The sequence below is a fragment of the Delphinapterus leucas genome, chromosome 4 (genome assembly GCF_059928025.1).
Source record: "Delphinapterus leucas isolate spDelLeu-1000000601 "Yukka" chromosome 4, BTC_Dleu_Yukka2, whole genome shotgun sequence".
Taxonomy (NCBI): domain Eukaryota; kingdom Metazoa; phylum Chordata; class Mammalia; order Artiodactyla; family Monodontidae; genus Delphinapterus; species Delphinapterus leucas.
In genome coordinates, this window is record NC_143132.1 from 93,804,427 (window position 1) to 93,827,117 (window position 22,691).

Sequence of the window (22,691 nt, forward strand, 5' to 3'; positions counted from 1 at the left end):
TACATTTCCAAGTTCATGCCTTTTCTCACATCACTTCCTCTCCCTGGAAAACCCACATCTTTGGAGGCAACCATAGCTCCCTCCATCCCAATACAATGATAAAAGTTGTGTATTTTCTGCCAGAAAAAATGCATACATGCACATAAACTCAAAATTTTATATAAACTATCATAGGATTCACTACCTCCATTCTGCAAAGTAGATTCCAGATTAACGACTCCTAACTTACACATTGCCCAGTATACATAATGCTTACAAATACTAATAGAGGGAGGAATAAGCAATAAATATGCAAGCAAATACACAACAGAGCAAAGGTTGATATAAGCATTCATACTGGCTTATGAAAATTTGTCTGAAAGAACTGTTTAAAACATGAAACATAAAATATACTTGAGTTTTAAGTATTTATTTACAAAGTTCTTCCTAATACAACTGCTTTTAAAATATAGCAATAAAGGATCATTTACTATTTAAAAGTGGTACATATGTGGCATAGAAAAAAATCTATATAGTCAGTTAAACTATTATAACTGATAACTGAAAATTGTTAAGTGACAATTAAACATTTGCAGTACTCCTTAAACAGGTAGGAAATAAAAATGCATTTATTCATAGGAACTTGATTAATTTGTATTACTGACTAAAAAAAAGACTACTGTGAAAGATAACATCAGGGTTTGAAAAGTATTTTACAAAAGCAAATAAATGCATTTCAGTTTTACACTTAATTATGAGGCCATGATAAAAATTTGACCATACACATATCTATGTATTTTACAGCAGGTTAGCCAACTTTAGAATTATTTCATAAAGAATATAAACAATCTTTACCACAATTTCCCCATGGTCTTATCCTTCAAAATGAAATTCCACACACTGTCAAACTAAATCAAGATTTGCTAGTGGCTAAAATCATCATAAGTATATTGTCCCTTAAACAGCTACAAGTATACACCAGTATCATGTTTGTTCAAAATATACATTATTTTCTAATCTTTCTGCCCTTATCTCAATTTGCAAGCGTATTTTGAAACCATCTCCTTTAACTGTTATTCTTGTTAATAGTGGCAAATCTTTAAAATCCACATGCTGTATCTTTATTTATAAAATAAACTGCAAAAGGAGCAGTTAAATAACTACTTTAAACAGCACATGTGGACCAAGAACCCACTATTCAGAGATCTATGCAGGTTTTTATCTAGTAAGTACTGTGGTATCACTTAATTTCTGAACAAATTGAGATACACAGATATTTATTTCCAAAAATTCATTCATGGACACTATACAAAGAGATTCACAGCAGTATTTGGCGTCAGCCAATAAAATTTATTTACTGTATCACGTGGCAAAGTTACTAATATCATGAATAACTTAAATGATTGGTCTTCAATTGCATTCAACAAAGAGAAAAATTACATCAAAATCAATATAATTTTTTACATGAATTAACTCAAAAAATGTAAGAGGTTAATCTTACTCTTTCAAGAAGAAAATAAAATGGCATAGTTTAGTGTTACCTTCTTTCCAGCGTTCACCAAGTGCTAACGACAAGTACCATTTAAGTCAGTTTCTTATTTGAATATGAGGTTGTTTAAAAGTTTCTACAAATTAAGATTTTTTTAAGCTTCATATCAAATGAGTTGTAGATCTACTTAAAGTATGACTTCTCCTTTCAAAGAAGGAAGGAAGGCTGACAAGGGAAGGAGATGGGATGCCCTGTAAAGACAAAATATTGTGTATTTAAAATTTTTTCTTTTAAAAATTGTAATATACAGTTTAGTTATCATACATGTCATTTTTACATTTTACAAATTATCATAACAATTAAGACATCTGAAAAATCTAAACTCTTTAAATAAACTTAAAATTAGGGGGAAGGGTGGGGAGAACACATAATTAAAACTATTTTAGCATTCTGAAAACAAGAAACAAATGGATAGACTAGTTTACTACATATGAACTCAGTTGAAACAGATATATGCTTAGTGTTTCAGATTTTTTTTAAATTATAAATTAGAGTATAAGTTTTGAGGTTAAAAAGACAAACCCTAGTGGTTTCTTCTTAATCATAAAGCAGAATTAAGAGGAGTAAAATTACTTCATGGGAAATAATTTTCTAAATTAAAAGTCATAAACTCCGAAAGAGTTTTTATATTATGTATGCAACCCATATTTTTATGTCTGTATGTGTTTGTGTGTATGTATGATTTTGCTCCATGTAAAAATTGAGCAAAACAGCAGTGCTTCTGATAATAGAGATTATTAATATACTAAGCTGTCTAAACTTATTGTTTCAGAGTGTCAAAGTTAAATATCATCAGATTTTTAATAACAAAGAAACACAGACATGAATACCAAACACTCAAGAGGGGGTGTAAATCAAAACAAATTATAAAGGTACTGTTTTATTTTAGAGATATTAATGGCTAACTGTAACTAAACTTAGAGCCAGCAAGGTAGTAGCTATAAATTCTCATCAATTAGGTAGTAAATAAAATGAAGTGTTTAAAGAGCTAGGTTGGTAAAGTATTACCATTCAAGTGATAGCAAAGAAATGATTTAAGTAGATAGTATAATAGTTTACATTTTCCTCAGGTAAAACCTTTACGATTTGCCATATTAAAAGCATAAATTTTACATAAATGTCATAAATCTAAGATTAAGAATCAGATCTGTAATATAAATCCACTTCACAGGACAATTACTACTATTTTTTAAATAATCATTTTCATAAATAAGAAAATCTCTAATGGGACTGATTTTTTCTGGACTTATGAGTAAATTACCTTGCAAACATATCTTTATGTGCCAATAAGCAAAGAAACTCTATTAAGCCTATGTTGTGAATTCAAAGCAGTTATAAAGTTGTGAATTCAAAAGTCCCCACCCACCTAATAAGTAATTCAGTGGAGAAAAATACTTTCTTTTTTCACAAATGCAAACTTCAAATAGCTAATAAGCTCACATTAAACTTCACGAGGCTTGTTCCCATTACTGGTTGGCATATCTCCTAATTCTTCACAAATGTCAAAGATGACTTGGATAGAACTTTTTTTGAAATTTGAAAACTCAGTATTTCCTTCTAGCATCTCTGAAAAACTAGCTCGTGAGGCAGAATGACGTATAGATCGAAACCAGGAGTTTTGAGAGCGCCCACCAGTAGAGTTTGAGCGCTGAACATAACCATGCTTAGTAAATCCAATTATAGTGCTTGTGGAAACAGAATGGGTAATCTGTTAGAACAGAAATAGGCAATTGAGAAGAGGACATGAACGTCTTAAAGATATTTTAGGTACTTCTTATTTATGTTGTCTACATAAAATTGACAAAACCATAAATAATATATATTAATTTTCCAAAATTCTTCTATTAAATCCAATTATCTTCATTTGAAAAGCAATAATGTTTATAATAGTTACTATAAATGCAGAAAATAAACAAGGGATAGTACTTTGGACTTCAGAAAGCTTACAGTCCGATTTTAGTAAATGAATGCTAAACTTTGTCAATTTCAATATATTTTTCATTAATCAAATTTCTTTGCAAAAATTTATATCATCAACTAAGTACAACTTCTCTCTCACTGGAAGGTTAATCTTGATTAAAAGTTCTGTATAAACATACTCATATTAGCTGTAACCTTTGATGTATATTAACTAACGACTTAACTAGCTTTATAAAAAATAAGTTATTAAGCATTATGTGCCTTTTCTGTATAAACTTTAACAATTAAAGGTAACCATTTATAAAACACCAAAGCACTCCCTTTGTGTATATTAACTTATTTAATCCTTACAACTACTACTTTAGATTCATTTTACAGACAGTGAAATTGAAACAGGAAGATCTCTAATAAGCTGACAAAAGTCACACAGCTAGCAAATAGCAGAACTGGGATTTGAACATGTGAGTTCCAGAGTTCATGCTCTTAACCACTACTCAAACTGCCTTTGAGTACAAAATCACATTATACGTGAGTGTGTGTGTGTATTTACTCTCTACAATAACACCATAGGTAAGTACTATTAACCTCTTTTCTCTCATCTGCAAAAATGGGGATAAGAGAGAATAGGAAACTTGCTGAAGGACATACAGCTAAGAAGTGACAGTCACTTGCTTTTCTTAACCTTAGTAGGTAAGGTTAATAATTTTTACAAAGGACAGATACATCACTATTTAGTGACAGTAATAAATGTTAGAAATGCCCTTAATATTAATTAAATGACTAAAATTCTGACACTGTTGGGAATTTGGATTGCTCAGGAAACATTTAAAAATATATACATGAATTTAGAACCCATATCATCCTTTGATATTCACAGCTTCAGAGATTATATACTCATCACAGAAATAATGAAAGAAATAAAACTCAGTCTCTGCTATATTACTGGAGCCAATCTATAAATAGAACCATGGCTATTTACATCAGTAAAGTGATAGGCCAGATTGAAACATGTTTCTTAGAGACCTACAACTCAATCCCAGTAAAATTTCATATCAAACTACACATTAAGTAAGTCTCTAGTTCATTAAGTGAGGTTTTCTCAGTTACCTAACCCAGTAAAGAGGTCAGATGCTTAGATATATCCAAAAAATTGATGGAGATATTAATATTTCCGTCTTTAAAAAGTTAACAAATTCCACACCAACTTCATAAATTTGGGGTCATTTAGCCCATTAAATCAAAATCACTTACTGCTAACGAAGATGTGCTAGACAGACGACTCATTACATGCTTATCATTGCTAGAAGGACTTCTTCCCTCCACCGAACTTTGGGATGTCATAAGAGCCCTTCGTAAAGCTCTTTTCGGAGTTTTGGAGAAAGAGAATGCTCTTGTAACCTAGAGTTAAATTACAATTAATTAAAAAACCTAGACAAATCTAACTGATTAGAACAATTATATGTAAACAAAGCCAAATTCACACCAAAAGTTTTTCTATAAAAAGTATATAGCAAAATTAGAATCTCTTTGGACAAAGCAGTGAGAAAATGTAGTACATTGTAGATTACTCCATCTTGGTTTCATAGAGCACCTACACTAGTCCAGCAGGAGAAAGTGGGAGGGAAAATTTGGCATGAGAGAAGAAACCTGGGTGTTATCTGATTTTGCTACAATTTAGTTGTGAGATCTTTGATCCAAAGTCACTTAAACCTCAATTTCTTTAATTGAAAAAGTGTAGGAGTTTATTTGAATCATCACTGTTAACATGTTTATCTATTATACATCATACATGTTAAATGCAGAGATAAATGATGATTAAAGTATAAAGCCTCCCCTCAAAGGCAAGGAAAACACCAAGACTAATAAACCTAGCAAGTAGACTACAGTTGCAAAATTTTACCTGTAAAATTAAAAGTCTAGTTCTACTTTTAAAAAGCCCTATTACCAACATACTTGTGTAGTCCTCAACAACTTCAATGCTGTAAGGTAAGTAACAAAGCTATCTTCATCATTAGAAGTCTGAAACACACTTATGGTAAGGAATAGATCCCAGGTTTCCTGACTCTACTGTGTGCCCTTTGCTGAAAAATATCTGATTTTTAACCTGAATGCAATTCATGTTAAATGCAATTTCTAACATGAATGCACACGTATCTATACCTAAAACACCATCAGAAGTATCATAGTAACTAAAATGGGAAGGATAACAATTTGTTATAATTACTGTGCCAAAGAATTCACTGAGCTAAACTATTATCTCTGTAGGCCATTGCCTAGAACCAAAAACAGCTTTATTTTATACACTACCTGATGTCTATGGCAATACTATTTTAATATACTCTGAAAAATACATTTTGGAGATATGCTGAATAATAATTTCACTAAGACTCACCTTTTTTGAAGTCTTTTTTATTGCTCTAGATGCTCTACTCAATGTACTGTCCATATCTTTCGTATTTACTTCAAAGGATTCTGGATCAGCAGTATAAATAAGATTCTCCTGTTGAAAATTAATATTTTTATTTTAAAATAAACAAAATAAAAATACACAACTGTTCCTAAAATCAAACCTTTAAGAACTTATATGCTCACATAGGGAGCATATATAAATGAAGCTACTCAAGATTTCTGATGTGTTTGATATAATTTCTACTCTGAAATTTATTTAAGGCCTCAAAAAGTATACAACAGAAGAACAAGAACTGATTCAAAGAATCAGATTTTTATATTTTTTACAGTGTGTGTGTGTGTGTGTGTGTGTGTGTGTGTGTGTGTGAGTACAGAAATATTTTCTCTTCAACATGGCAAAAGTTCTCAAATGATAAGGCACTGACTCAGGGCTTTTAAAAAATTTACTATGCATAATATTTGAAATGTAGGAAAGAGCTCAACTGCAGTTGCCTAATATCTGAATTTACAAACATTTCTTAGTAACAAAATTTCACAACTGGGAAGAATTCTGTGGTTTAACACAGTATAAATCAGGATATAGTTAAATGTTTGCTGCCATCTTGTGGTTAATTTTACTTTATGAAATATTTTCATTAACTGTTTATATTTCAGTTCTAGAATTATTAGCCATCCTGTGGCTAGTAATTCAATAGATTTTATTTTAAGGAAATTTTTCCATTAACCGTTTACATTTCAGAATCATGGTTATAAATTTAGAAAGGACTGCATAAGCCATGTAGTCAGACATTGTGAAAAATGCAGGAGTAATCTCTATAATAGGCAATCACTATACTGCAGAAATCCATTTTATATATGGATATCTAGAACTATGAGAAAAAATTCTTCCTTATAATGAGCAGTTTTTTGGCTTTACAAAAAGCTGTCTGCATCTCTTTTCTCATCAGCACTCTGTTGTACACACTAGCACTGTATTTCCTTCTATGAACCTTTTTGTGGAACAATCCTTTATTTATAACAACATATTCTTGGCCCACAGAATTTTTTTTTTTTTTTTTTGGCGGTACGCGGGCCTCTCACTGCTGTGGCCTCTCCCGTTGCAGAGCACAGGCTCCGGATGCGCAGGCTCAGCAGCCATGGCTCATGGGCCCAGCCGCTCTGCGGCATGTGGGATCTTCCCGGACTGGGGCACGAACCCGCGTCCCCTGCATTGGCAGGCGGACGCTCAACCACTGTGCCACCAGGGAAGCCCCCCACAGAAATTTTTAAAAAACAAACAAATCAAGGGCCAGAGGAGGTGGTGGAATAGAAGGAAGTGGAACTCACCTCTTCCCACAAATATACCACAAATACATCTACATGTGGAATAATTCTTACAGTATACCTGCTGAATGCCAGCAAAAGATCTCATAAAACCAAAATGCAAGAAAGATGACCACCTAACAGGGTAGGGTGAAAGAAAGAAAACGGGAATTGGGACAGGATCTGTGCCCCTGGGAGGGTGCTGTGAAAGAGGAAAGGTTCCCTCACCATGGGAAGCCGCTTTACCAGCAGGGGAGATCAGTGGGGAGAGAAAGGGAGCTTCAGAAGCTTGGAGGAGAGTGCTGCAGCCAGTGTGCAACAAGAAGAACATAGAGAGACCTGCACAGAAGGCCCTGGCCATCTCACTGCAATCCCTAGCCTAGGACCCACATCTGCTGGTACACACAGGGGCTGAGTGCTAAAACTTGGGCTTCAGAGGACAGACCTGAGAAGACTGGCATTGGCTGCATGGAGACAGCCTGAAGAGGCTGGAGTGTGGTCCACAGGTGCAAACAGGGGCACGCACAAGAAGGAGCCCAGATCTGTCACTGATGTCCCATTGTTAACCTGCAAGCTCGAAGGGAGGGGCGGGGCCTGGAACAGCAGCCTCATTCTCGGTGTGCTCACAGAGGGTGAGGCTCTGCCTCTATGATTTGGGAGCGAGCAAGCTTGGGTGAGCTGCCCACACATGGAGGCAGGGCTGAAACCCTAGCCTATGGCCAGCGGCCGCACAACTTCAGAAGCAGGGTTGAAATCTGAGTGTTCCAGCAGCTGTGATATCTGCAGATTTGTGCATCTGAGACAGCTTTGTAAACTCAGTGCCTGCAGGACATCAGAGTAGATTATTGGCGCTCCTGTGGCTGGGGCAGGTCTGGCGGTAGCAGGCTCTGCTGGCGCTCACACACAGAGGCAGGGTCGGGGTCTGGGCTGACTCAGTAGCTCCTACGGTGGGTCCAGGTGCTTGACCCAGTCCAGGTGCACGACCATGGTATACCAGTGCTTGAACTCAGTGGTTCCATGTCAAAAGATCTATGCTAGTGGCTTTGTGAGCACAGCACCTGAGGGATACCCCAGCTTACTGTCTGAATTCCCATGGTTGAGGTGAGACTGAGGGCAGTGCCAAAGACAGTATACATTGGTGAGCCAACACGACAGGTAACAAGCAAAACCACAGAGCGACTTCCCAGTAGACAGCTTCTGCAGAGGAATAATCAGGGGTTCCTCTCCCAGCAGGGGCATTCAAGCCCAACTACCTCACACCAGTCCAGAAAGAGAGCTGGTGGCATCTACTCCAACAACTGGGGTGCAGACCCTGCCCCTGACAGAGCTGTGACAACCAAAGAGCAAAGAGGAGGCCATGCTCAACATCAGTGCAGGCTCTGATCATCACGGTACAATCATACCCCCTATCAAGGGGATAACAGCTAACACACACTAAAGAAAAATGTGGCAGACATCCATAATAAAAACAGCCCTTGCACAAAAATATTACACTCACGAGGGCTACACAGGGAAACACAAAAAACAGCCCTTCAAGATCACAGCAGATAACTATTTCTCCTTAATTCACACAGTCAGAGAAATAGAAGTAAAATGAAGCAGAGGAAACACTCGCAATTAAAAGACCAAGAGAATTCCCCTGAAAGAACAATGAAACAGACATCTGCAGTCTAGCCGATCCCGAGTCCAAAAAGGAGGTAATGAAAATACTGAAGTAATTAAGCAAGTCTATCAATAGAAATGCACATTACTGTAAAAAGGAACTAAAAACTATAGAAAGGAGGCAATTAAATTAGAAAACTCATTTGCCAAAACAAAAGCTGAACTCGAGGCAATCAACAACAAACTGGATAATGCAAAAGAACTTATAAGTGATCTGGAAGATAGAATAATGGAAATCACCCAATCAGAACAGCAGACAGAAACACAAATGAAAAAAAAAAGGAAAGCAATAAACAAGACCTATGGGATAATATAAAGTATCCAGATCTATGCATAATAGGGATCCCAGAAGGAAAACAAAGAGAAAAGGGGATCAAAAATTTATTTGGAGCTTCCCTGGTGGCGCAGTGGTTGAGAGTCTGCCTGCCGATGCAGCGGACATGGGTTCGTGCCCTGGTCTGGGAAGATCCCACATGCCACGGAGCGGCTAGGCCCATGAGCCATGGCCGCTGATCCTGCGCATCCGGAGCCTGTGCTCCGCAACGGGAGAGGCCACAACAGTGAGAGGCCCGCGTACTGCAAAAAAAAAAAATTTATTTGAAGAAATTATGGCTGATGACTTCCCAAATATAAAGAAGGAAACAGATACCCAGGTACAGGAAACACAGAGGGCCCCAAACAAGAAGAACCCAAACAGACCTACACCAAGACATATTATAATTAAAATGGCAAAAGTTAAAAGATATGAGGGTTCTAAAGGCAGCAAGAGAAAAACAAAGCGTTAATTACAAGGGAAACCACATAAGGCTATCAGCTGATTTCTCTACAGAAACACTGAAGACCAGAAGGGAGTGGCAAGATATATTCAAAGTCTTGAAAGAGAAGAAGCTGCAACCCAGGATACTCTAGCCAGCAAGATTATCACTTAGGATAGAAGGAGAGATAAAGAATTTCTCAGACAAGCAAAAACTAAAAGAATACAGCAATATTAAACCTATCCTAATAGGAGTATTGAAAGGTCTTCTTTAAATAGAAAAGAAGCAAGAATCTAGAGGGAAGAGAAATATCTCAACTGGAAAGTAAATCACTTAAATAAGCCAGTATACAGATTAAAAAAATAAATTTTTGTGAAAACAATGATAACTACAATGAACACCAAAAGAATAAACATGAAGATGTAAAAGAGGACATCAAAATCATAAAATGTGGGGGAAGAGAGTATGAAAAATATACAACAGATTCACAAAAACCAAAAAGAACAGAACAAAAGCGTAATACAAAAGAAAACCATCAAACTACAAAATGAAAAACAAAAAGGAACAAAGAAGAAATACAAAATCAACTAGAAAACAAGATTTAAAATGGCAATAAATACATATCTACCAATAATTACCTAAAATGTCAATGGACTAAATTCTCTAATAAAAAGACATAGAGTGGAAGATTGAATAAAAAAACAGGAGCTTACAATATGCTGCCTACAAGGGACCCACTTTAGGGCGAAGGACACACATAGATTGAAAGTGATGAGATGGAAAAAGATATTTCATGCAAACAGAAATGACAAGAAAGTGGGTCTAGCAATACTCCTATCAGACAAAACAGACTCTAAAACTAATGTAATAAAGATAATAAAGGACACTCTATAATGATAAAAGGGTCAATACAAGAAGAGGCTATTACACTCATTAACATAACACTTGTTAACATATGCAGTATAGGAGCACCTAAATACAAAAAGCAAATGGTAACAGACATAAAGGGAGAAATTGACAGGAATACAATAGTAAGAGACTTTTAACACCTCACTCACACCAATGGACAGATCTTCCAGGTATAAAAATCAGTAAGGCAAGAGAGATCCTAAATGATACAATAGAACAGTTAGGCTTAATTGATATTTTCGGGACATTACATCCAAAAAAACCAGAATACACATTCTTTTTAAGTGCACATGGAATAATCTCTAAGACAAACCACATACTAGGACAAAAAACAAGCCTGAACAAATTTAAGAGGATAGAAATTATTTCAAGCATCTTTTCTGACCACAAAGGCGTGAAACTAGAAATCAACCACAAAAAGAGAAATAAGAAAAAAATGATTACATGGAGACTAAAAAGCATGCTACAAAAACCAATGGGTTGATGATGCAATCAAAGAGGAAATCAGAAGATACCTTGAAACATATGACATAAAAACACAACCATACAAAATCTATGGCATGCAGCAAAAGAAGTTCTTATAAGGAAGGAAATAATAAAGATCAGAGAGAAAATAAATAAAATATAGATTAAAAAACAGAAGAAAAGAGCTGGTTCTTTGAAATGGTAAACAAAATCAACAAACCTCTCTTCAGGCTCATCAAGAACAGAGGACCCAAATAAACAAAATAAGAAATGAAAGAGGAGAAATAACAACCAGTACAACAGAAATTTAAAAAACCATAAGACAATACTATGAACAATTATATGCCAACAAATTCAACAACCTAGAAAAAATGTACAATTTTCTAGAAACATACAACCCACCAAAACTGAATGAAGAGCAAAGAAAATTTGAACAGACCATTCACTAGATGTGAAATACAATATGTAATGAAAAAACTCCCTGCAAACCGAAGTCAGGACCAGATGGCTTCACTGAGGAATTCTGCCAAGCATACAAAGAAGAACTTATAAAAACCCTCCCCAAACTCTTCCACCAAAAGATTGAAAAGGGAACACTCCCAAAGGCATTCTAGAAAGCCACCATCACCCTGATACCAAAACCAAAAACAATACCAAAAAAGAAAATTAAAGGCCAATATCTTTGATGAATAAAAATGAAAAAATTCTCAACAAAATATTAGCAAACCAAATCCAACAACACATAAAAACAAGATCATATACCACAATCAAGTTGGATTCATCCCAGGGTCACAAAGATGGTTCGACATACAAATATCAGTGTGATAACACCACATCAACAAAAGAAAAGACAAAAAACACATGATCATCTCAATAGATGCAGGAAAAGCATCTGATAAAATTCAATGTCCATTCATGATAAAAACTTTTACCAAAGTGGGTATAGAGGGAACATACTGCAACATAATAAAAGCTGTTTTGACAAACCCCCAGCCAAGATAATACTCAATGGTGAAAAGCTGAAAGCCTCCCCGCTAAAATCTGGAACAAGACAAGGGTGCCCACTCTCACCACTTCTATTCAATATAGGATTGGAAGTCTGAGCCACAGCAATGGACAAGAAAAAGGAATAAAATGTATCAAAATTGGAAAAGAGGTAAAACTGTCATTACATGCAGATGACATGACACTAAATATAAAAAACCCTATAGACTCCACACAAAAACTATTAGAACTGATAAATTCAGCAAGGTAATGATACAAGGTTAACATACAGAAATCTGTTGTATTTCTTTACGCTAACAATGAAATATCAGAAAGTTAAAAAAAGAAAAAGAAAAAAATCCCTTTTAAAACCACATCATACACACACAAAATATTTAGGAATAAACCTGACCAAGGAGGTCAAAGATTTATATGCTGAGAACGCTAGAAAATTGTTAAAGGAAACTGAAGATGATTCAAAGAAATGAAATCATGCTCTTGATTGGAAGAATTAATATTGTTAAAACGGCCATACTACCCAAAGCAATCTACAGATTTAATGCAATCCCTATCAAGTTACTCATGACATTTTTCACAGAACTAAAACAAATAGTTCTCATATTTATATGGAACCATAAAAAAAACAGAATTACCAAAGCAATCCTGAGGAAAAATAACAAGGCTGGAGGCATAACCCTCTCAGTCTTCAGAGAATACTACAAAGCTACAGTAATCAAAACAGTGTTGTACTGGCCCCCAAACAGACATATGGATCAATGGAACAGAACAGAGAGCCCAGAAATAAACCAACATACCTACAGTCAATTAATCTTTGATAAAGGAGGCAAGAATATACAATGGAGAAAAGACACTCTCTTCAGCAACTGGTGCTGGGAAAGCTGGACAGCTGTATGTAAATCAATGACGTGAGAAGACACCCTCACGCCATACATAAAAATAAACTCAAAATGGTAAAGAATTAAATATAAGACAAGACACCATAAAACTCCTAGAAGAGAACACAGGCAAAACATTCTGACATAAATTGTACCAATGTTTTCTTAGGTCAGTCTCCCAAGGCAATAGAAATAAAGGCAAAAATAAACAAATTGGACCTAATCAAACTTATAAGCTTTCACATAGGAAGGAAACCATATAAAGAAAAGACAACCTACAGAAGGGGAGAAAATATTTGCAAACGATTCAATCAACAAGGGATTAACTTCCAAAATATACAAATAGTTCATACAACTCTATAACAAGAAAACAACCCAATCAATAACTGGGCAGAAGACCTAAATAAACATTTCTCCAAAGAAGACATACAGATGGCCAAGAGGCACATGGAAAGATGCTCAACATCACTAATTATTAGAGAAATGAAAATCAAACCTACAATGAGGTACCCCTCACACCAGTCAGAATGGCCATCATTAAAAAGTCTACAAATAACAAATCCCAGAAAGGGTGTGGAGAAAAAGGGAACCCTCCTACACTGTTGGTTGGAATGTAAACTGGTGTAGCCACTATGAAAACAGTATGGAGGTTCCTTAAAAAAACTAAAAATAGAGTTATCGTATGACCTAGGAATCCCACTCCTGGGCATATATCCAGAGAAAACTATAATTCAAAGATACATGCACCCCAATGTCCACAGCAGCACAATTTACAATTGCTGAGACATGGAAGCAACCTAAATGTCCATTGACAGATGAATGGATAAAGAAGATGTGGTATATATACAAAATGGAATAGGGACTTCTTTGGTGGCGAGCTACAACTACTGAAGCCCACGTGCCTAGGGCCCATGCTCTGCAACGAGAAGCCACCACAATGAGAAGCCTGTGCACAGCAACGAAGAGTAGCCCCCACTCGCCACAGCTAGGAAAAAAGCCCGTGCGCAGCAGCAAAGACCCAATGCAGCCAAAAATAAATAATTAATTAATTTAAAAAGAAAAAAATTTTTAAAAATGGACTGACTACCCCTCAGCCATGAAAAAGAATGAAAGTATGCCATGCAGCAACATGGATGGACCTAGAAATTATCATACTAAATGAAGTAAATCACAAAGAGAAAAGACAAATACCATATGATATCACTTATATGTGGAATCTAAAATATGACATAAATGAACTTACTTACGAAAAAGAAACAGACTCACAGACATAGAAAATGTAAAAACTTATGGTTACCAAAGGGGAACGGGGGTGGGAGAGGGATAAACTAGGAGTTTGGGATTAGCAGATACAAACTACTATATATAAAATAGATAAACAACAAGGTCCTACTGTATAGCACAGGGAACTATATTCAGTATCCTATAATAAACCATAATGAAAAAGAATATGTGTGTATATGTATAACTGAATCACTTTGCTGTACACCAGAAACTAACACAATGCTGTAAATCAACTATATTTCAATTAAAAAACATAAAATTTGAAAGTCTGTTAATTTTTCTAAACAGTTAGGTAAATACTTTTAATAAAGTATTTACTTTATAAGCAATAATAATTATACCTCAATGTCTTTAAGATCAGATTTAACTATAATAAACTGAATGTTTTATTCCCACAGGAAATGTCCAAGTACTATACTGGAAAAGGTTATCTGTCTATACATTCTCCTCCATCTACGTCATTTGTGCAAAGATGAAGGGATCTATATCTATCACAAGTCTCTCCCATATATAATGAAGAAATCAAATTATTATTATTTTTTTTTTTGCGGTATGTGGGCCTCTCTGACTGTTGTGGCCTCTCCCGTTTGCGGAGCACAGGCTCCGGACGTGCAGGCTCAGCGGCCATAGCTCACAGGCCTAGCTGCTCCACGGCATGTGGGATCTTCCCGGACCGGGGCACGAACCCGTGTCCCCTGCATCGGCAGGCAGACTCCCAACCACTGTGCCACCAGGGAAGCCCCCAAATTATCTTTTAATGGACCTAGATTTCACCCAAGATCTACTACAAGCTACCTGATTTCTGGTGAGTCATTTAACTTCAAGAATTTGATTTTCTCATATATCTTCACTTTAATCTGTACAGGATAAAAATGGTTATATATTCATAATGGCATTTGATTTTAAGAGATTGGACTAAGAAAACTGCATTGGCAACTTGCCTGACAGGAAAAGCAACTTGCTACAATTCACCTATTGCTCTCAATAAGATAAAAGAACAATAGATCAAAATACTCTCTCACAGATAGCCAAGTCACAGAGCACTAATGAAAATACATTATAAGTCCCAAAAGCTTCACTACAGCAGAGCCAAAGGAGCTGTAAGGCTATGAGGCCTTATATATGAGGCCCTGTCTGTAAGCTAGGGACTCAAAGAAATGTTTCATGTGTCTATATTTTTAAAAATTTCCTCCAAAACAACTTTTAAATCAGTTTTCCTCAATAAACACAACACAAACTCTCCTTCATCCATAATTAACAAGTCATTAGAAACGTACACGTTTAGTCTGTGTATTACCATGGAGTTTAAACTTTCATTATAATAGTGGTTTAAGAACTTACAGCATCTGCTTTACAAATGGTGTTGGCTACATGTCGACATAGCATCTTTAGCCAGTTTTCTTTTGGAGGTTCCTCTGATGTCATCTGGAAACTGAGCAGCACATTTGCCTGCTCTGTAGGTGGCCTCACAAGCAAGGCAAAAGCATTATGGCAATCTAGGGTTCCAGAATAATCACAAACATTAAATGTTACTCCTTGGAAAATGACAGACTTAACACAAGTTCCCTCAGAGCAATGAGATTCCAAAAAATTATCTCTTCTCTACCTTTTCTGTCCCCTCTTTTTATTTTTTTGCGTTACACGGGCCTCTCCCTGTTGCGGCCTCTCCCATTGCGGAGCATAGGCTCTGGACGCACAGGCTCAGCGGCCATTGCTCACGGGCCTAGCCGCTCCGCAGCACGTGGGATCTTCCCAGACCGGGGCACAAACCCGTGTCCCCTGCATCGGCTGGCGGACTCTCAACCACTGTGCCACCAGGGAAGCCCTCCCCTCTGTTTTTAACTGGACAAAGAATAGCATCATATTAAGTTGAAACACTGGAAAGAATTATAACAGTATGTACCATGTGAGGAACCAACAATGATATTGTTAAGTAAACAGTATTTTCCATGACATTTCATATTTTCTTTGATGGAGTTTTAAAAAATTAGATTATATCATTTCTTAGAATTCTAGAATTTAAGTTTTAAAATAAAGTGACATTGTAAGAATAATTCAATAATTCAACCTATTTAAATCTAGTTCAAATAAATAAAATACTCAAATATTAAAATTGTTACAAAATGTTTTATGACCAAGATGCTAAAACAGAATGTATTTTAAACAATGAAGTCTTCCATAATTATAATCCAAAAATATAGAGATCATTTAAGTGAATGTTCTAGGTAACCTTTAATAAATCCAGAATTTGACAGCTGAGTAAAGATAGCAATATAAGTTGCCATTCAAGGGTTTTTTTATTGTTTCTCATAAATTAAAAGCTTTCCATCATTTGAGGATAGGATCAGTAATGGAACCAGTTTACACTGTAAAAATATATGCCTAAACAAGCAAAATATTGCCAGGCATGCACATCACTAGGTACTATTTTAAAAACTGATACTGCGCCAGTAGGTATAAACTTTTCCCAATTTCAGGCCTTCAAAGAATCCTCTCTAACACTCCCAAAGTATAGAGTAAAAGCTTTCCTTAATACACATTTGAGCCCATGTTGAGTCTACCATAGTTACTTTGGGTGTACTTGCTCATGCACATCTATTCCTGGTCATATCCTAAGTGTATCCCTAACAATACAGCCATTGGCAACAGGGAAGGTTATAAGCTGTGGGGCACAGGTAATAGACTACAATTGTCTTTGGATTCTGAAGGAATAAAAATAAGTTTTGGTGTGGGAATGGGCACTATTTTGACATGTAACCACTTAAAAGCTCTCTGTCCCTTAAGAGATGAAGATATCCTTCAGACTGAGATAGTATTTTCATTTGAAAAAAACTAAAAATCTCCCAGTTCCTAGAGATGTAGTTGAAGTATAAGAACAATCACTTTGCCAGAACTAACCAACAATATTTAAAGATAATATACCAGCTTAAAAAATATATATAAGGGAATCAAACTTTCAATGAATATAAACTATTTTTATCTAGCCAATAGTTTATCCAATGACCATACCTTCTGTCTCTCGTATGTCTAGCACCTTCTTAATCTGAGAAAGAGGCATTAGATGAATATGCTTAAGAGAAGCTGGGGGTCGGGTCTGGCCATGAGGACTCCTAAAAGTGCCAATAACCTTGTGTCGTTTTCTTGCTATCTGATTATAGAAAAAAAAAAAAGTCATCGTCAGTAACATAAAAACAAACACCAAATGCTTAAAAGTTAAATGGCACTAATCACATAAATCTATATGCAGCTTATTTAACTACCAGTCATTCCAAAATTACTATCTGATAAGAAGCATAGTTACTATGTGACAAATTCATACATGTAACTATGTAGCAGGAATGCTCATGTTTATATGAGAAGAGCTCAAAAGTCAGGAAAACAGGATATATGGAAAAGATCCCAGAGGTGTGAAAGAACTTAGAAGCACTGTGAGAAGTAACAGGATCAAAGGATGAAGGAACCTTCAATAAAAGGCCTTGAATTCGGAAAGGGGAATAGTTGCTCTGGGATTGCTGCCTTGGGTTCAAAAGATAATTGATTTCAGTGTAAGAGCAGAATACACAATTATCTCAGATGCTTTGCAAGGCACTGAGGATAAAGGAGTGAATAATACAGAAATGGTTCTGGCTCTCATGATACCTACATACTATTGAAAAACAGGAAAATTAAAGTAACTAAATAATACATTAAAAATTGATACAAATTATAAAGTCAAGGTGCTATGTTAAGATATAACTTTACCTAAACTGGAAACTCATGCAAAGGAAGACATAGGTAAAGTAATGCTGGAGAAGACAGGAGCAAAATCAGAAAGGACCCTGTGACTCATGATGTATTTGAGTTCTGTGAATTTTATAAGGTCTTTAAATTTATTGTTTTCATTTCCATGAAATCCTAGTATATTATTTTGCCTTTTTAAAAGAACATTTCTTTGGGGGTTATAATCATCAACTGAAAGACATTAACACAAAATGATTTAGATTAAGCTACCTAATGAATTGAGATTGACTGGTCATCATCATGAATATGACAAAGTAAGGCTGAAAAATGTACTGTTGATAGCTTGTGTTGGCTAATGAGACAAGATCAAAAGGCAGTCAGTATCATATTCACATTGATGCAGAAATATGATGCAGATCTATGATACATATCAAATATTAAAGGCCCATTTACATTAATATATGAAAAAAGCTGATTCTTTAAATAATTATTTCCACTGTACTATTTGAATATACTTTTAATTTAGCTAAGCAAAATAAATAATTTTAAGGTTCATTTTTAAAAAGGAAAAACAATGACAAGTGCTAATATTGATGATACAAATGCTAGTCCATCAAGGTAAAAACTCAAAATACAGATACATCACCTGTCATGTTTAAGTGAAGTCAGTTTAGATCTTATCTATTTTAAATACTTCTAACTTTTACCATTCTCTTCATTCCAAATTTGCTCAAAGTTTTGTTTTTTTTTTAAAACAAACAAGCTAAAGAATAAGAGTTTATAAATCTAAAAGTCCAAATTATAAATTTGGAGTTCAAATTTAATGTTAGAAATAGAAATGTTACAGTTAATGTGATTCTGACATGGAGACTAAGAGAGAGTAGAACAAAAAGTCACTGAATTCAGGAAGATGAAGGAAGTAAGAAACCAGGGTATCAGATAACAGACTTGGAGGCTACAAGGAATGACCAATGGCAGGAATTAAAATGGAAGGTAAGTCAATGAGCCAGTTGTAGAAGACTTTACAAAAATTGAAGGGGATGTAAAATTTAAAAATTTAAAGTAAGTCTCAACTATCTAAGGATTAAGAGGATAAAGACCAGAATGGATTAGCAAAGGAAGTACAGATAACCTAACCTATTAGATGAATGGAGCCAGCTGACCTATGAACCTCAACAGGAAAAACTTACAAAAGCTTTAATGAAAACAAACAAACAGAACTACTAAGCAGCTACATGGTGCTCAGTGAGCATGATACTGCAGGTTCAAATAAAATATGATCAAAAATTGACTCTACCTAGTCCCTGTTCTCAAAAGCAGAGCACGCTAAAGCTCTCATTACAGGGGAGACAAGTAGTTCAGAATTATCTGCCTCATGATTTTTTATAACTTTCTCAGTTCAGGGTAAGGTCAATTGTGTACAGTATTTTCACTGCCTTTACTTTTGTGTTTTGTGACAGTACTGACCAAATGAAAATACCATTTTTCACTAACCTCACAACAACAAAACTCTTTAACACAAGTAAATTTTTGGTGAGATTTTATTGCAGCTGTAACTGTACCTGGCTTGTTCTCTAAGATTCCGTTGTATTTATACTTTAAAAACTAATGTGCAGGAGACCTTCAAGATGGTGGAGGAGTAAGACACGGAGATCATCTTCCTCCCCACAAATACATCAGAAATACATCTGCATGTGGAACAACTCCTACAGAACACCTACTGAACGCTGGCAGAAGACCTCAGACCTCCCAAAAGGCAAGAAACTCCCCCACGTACCTGGGTAGGGCAAAAGAAAAAAGAATAAACAGAGACAAAAGGATAGGGATGGGACCTGCACCAGTGGGAGGGAGCTGTGAAGGAGGAAAGGTTTCCACACATTAGGAAGCCCGTTCACTGGTGGAGACAGGAGGGTGGGTGGGGGGGAAGCTTCAGCGCCATGGAGGAGAGCGCAGCAACAGGGGTGCAGAGGGCAAAGTGGAGAGATTCCCACACAGAGGATCGGTGCCGACAAGCACTCACCAGCCCAAGAGGATTGTCTACTCAGCTGCCGGGGTGGGCGGGGGCTGGGAGCTGAGGCTTGGGCTTTGGTCAGATCCCAGGGAGAGGAATGGGGTTGGCAGCGTGAACACACCCTGAAGGGGCTAGTGCACCACAGATAGTCAGGAGGGAGTCCAGGAAAAAGTATGGAGCTGCCGAAAAGGCAAGAGATCATTGTTTTGGGGTGCACGAGGAGAGGGGATTCAGAGCACCGCCTAAATGAGGTCCAGAGACGGGTGCAAGTAGCGGCTATCAGCGCGGACACCAGAGACGGGCATGAGACACCAAGGCTGCTGCTGCTGCCACCAAGAAGCCTGTGTGCAAGCACAGGTCACTACTCACACCTCCCCTCCCGGGAGCCTGTGCAGCCCGCCACTGCCAGGGTCCCGTGATCCAGGGACAACTTCTCCGGGAGAACACATGGCGCACCTCAGGCTGTTGCAACGTCATGTGGGCCTCTGCCGCCGCAGGCTCGGCCCCACATTCCGTGCCCCTCCCTCCCCCCGGCCTGAGTGAGCCAGAGCCCCCTAATCAGCTGCTCCTTTAACCCCGTCCTGTCTGGGTGGGAACAGATGCGCTCAGGCGGCCTACACGCAGAGTCAGGGCCAAATCTAAAGCTGAAGCCCAGGAGCTGTGGGAACAAAGAAGAGAAAGGGAAATCTCTCCCAGCAGCCTCAGGAGCAGCGGATGAAATCTCCACAGTCACCCTGATGTACCCTGCATCTGTGGAATACCTGAATAGACAACGAATCATCCCAAATTGAGGAGGTGGACTTTGGGAGCAACTGTAGACTTGGGGTTTGCTTTCTGCATCTCATTTGTGTCTGGTCTTATGTTTATCTTAGTTTAGTATTTAGAGTTTATTATCATTGGTAGATTTGTTTATTGCTTTGGTTGCTCTCTTCCTATATATTTTTTTAATACATGGATTTTTTCCCCCTTTTTCTCTTTTTGTGAATGTGTATGTGTGTGCTTCTTTGTGTGATTCTGTCTGTATAGTGTTGCTTTTACCATTTGTCCTAAGGTTCTGTCTGTCTGCTTTTTTTTTTTTTTAGTATAGTTTTTGGCGCTTGTTATCATTGGTGGATCTGTTTTTTGCTTTGGTCGTTCTTTCTTTTCTTTTTTTTAATTACTTCTTATTTTTTTTATTTTTAACAACGTTTTTATTTTAATAACTTTATTTTATTTTTCTTTCTCTCTTTATGTCTTTTTTTCTCCCTTTGCCTCTGAGCCATGTGGCTAACAGGGTCTTGGTGCTCCAGCCAGGTGTCAGGCCTGTGCCTCTGATGTGGGAGAGCCAAGTTCAGCATACTGGTCTACCAGAGAACTCCCGACTCCATGTAATATCAAACGGCGAAAGCTCTCCCAGAGATCTGCATCTCAACGCTAAGACCCAGCTCCACTCAACGACCAGCAAACTACAGTGCTGGATACCTTATCCCAAACAACTAACAAGACAGGAACACAACGCTACCCATGAGCAGAGAGGCTGCCTAGAAAGACAAGATCCAGCCTCATCCACCAGAACACAGACACCAGTCCCCTCCAACAGGAAGCCTACACAACCCACTGAACCAACTTTAGCCACTGGGCCAGACACCAAAATCAATGGAACTACGAACCTGCAGCCTGCGAAAAGGAAACCCCAAACACAGTAAGTTAAGAAAAATGAGAAGACAGAGAAACACACAGCAGATGAAGGAGCAAGGTAAAAACCCACCAGACCAAACAAATGAAGAGAAAATAGGCAGTGTACCTGAAAACAAATTCAGAATAATGATAATAAAGATGATCCAAAATCTTGGAAATAGAATGGAGGAAATACAAGAAGTGTTTAACACGGACCTAGAAGAACTAAAGAGCAAACAAACAATGATGAACAGCACAATAAATGAAATTAAAACTTCTCTAGAAGGAATCAATAGCAGAATAACTGAGAAAGAAGAACGGATAAGTGACCTGGAAGATACCATAGTGGAAATAACTACCGCAGAGCAGAATAAAGAAAAAAAGAATGAAAAGAACTGAGGACAGTCTCAGAGACCTCTGGGACAACATTAAACACACCAACATTTGAAATATAGGGGTCCCAGAAGATGAAGAGAAAAAGAAAGGGACTGAGAAAATATTTGAAGAGATTATAGTTGAAAACTTCCCTAATATGCGAAAGGAAATAGTCAATCAAATCCAGGAAGAAAAGAAAGTCCCATACAGGATAAATCCAAGGAGAAACACGCCAAGACACAAATTAATCAAACTACTAAAAATTAAATACAAAGAAAAAATATTAAAAGCAGCAAGGGAAAAACAACAAATAACATACAAGGGAATCCCCATAAGGTTAACAGCTGATCCTTCAGCAGAAACTCTGCAAGCCAGAAGGGAGTAGCAGGACATATTTAAAGTGATGAAAGGGAAAAACCTACCACCAAGATTACTCTACCCAGCAAGGATCTCATTCAGATTTGATGGAGAAATTAAAACCTTTACAGACAAGCAAAAGCTAAGAGAATTCGGCACCACCAAACCAGCTTTACAACAAATGCTAAAGGAACGTCTCTAGGCAGGAAAAACAAAAGAAGGAAAAGACCTACAATAACAAACCCAAAACAATTAAGAAAATGGTAATAGGAACATACATATCGATAACTACCTTAAATGTAAATGGATTAAGTGTTCCAACCAAAAAACACAGACTGGGTGAATGGATACAAAAACAAGACCCGTACATATGCTGTCTACAAGAGACCCACTCCAGACCTAGGGACACATACAGACTGAAAGTGAAGGGATGGAAAAAGATATTCCATGCAAAAGGA

The 22,691-nt window shown here is 36.8% G+C and overlaps 1 protein-coding gene across 11 annotated transcripts in view; it reads right to left on the reverse strand.

Moving 5' to 3' along the window:
• Window positions 1-388: 388 nt before the first annotated feature.
• Window positions 389-22,691, reverse strand: part of ECT2 (epithelial cell transforming 2) — a 63,682-nt gene continuing 41,379 nt past the window's right edge. For 7 of the 11 annotated variants that reach the window (XM_089910838.1, XM_089910839.1, XM_022572001.2 and 4 more), the window contains 6 exons: window positions 17,124-17,262; window positions 15,456-15,610; window positions 5,841-5,948; window positions 4,700-4,846; window positions 2,969-3,236; window positions 389-1,719 (listed from right to left, as the gene is read on the reverse strand). In XM_089910838.1, the coding sequence (XP_089766964.1) occupies window positions 2,970-3,236; window positions 4,700-4,846; window positions 5,841-5,948; window positions 15,456-15,610; window positions 17,124-17,262 (816 nt within the window). In that variant the 3' untranslated portion in view covers window positions 389-1,719; window position 2,969. Of the gene's footprint in view, window positions 1,720-2,968; window positions 3,237-4,699; window positions 4,847-5,840; window positions 5,949-14,909; window positions 14,972-15,455; window positions 15,611-17,123; window positions 17,263-22,691 lie in introns of those variants that run through there. The other 4 variants (XM_022572038.2, XM_022572028.2, XM_089910840.1 and 1 more) reach the window with 2 other exon arrangements.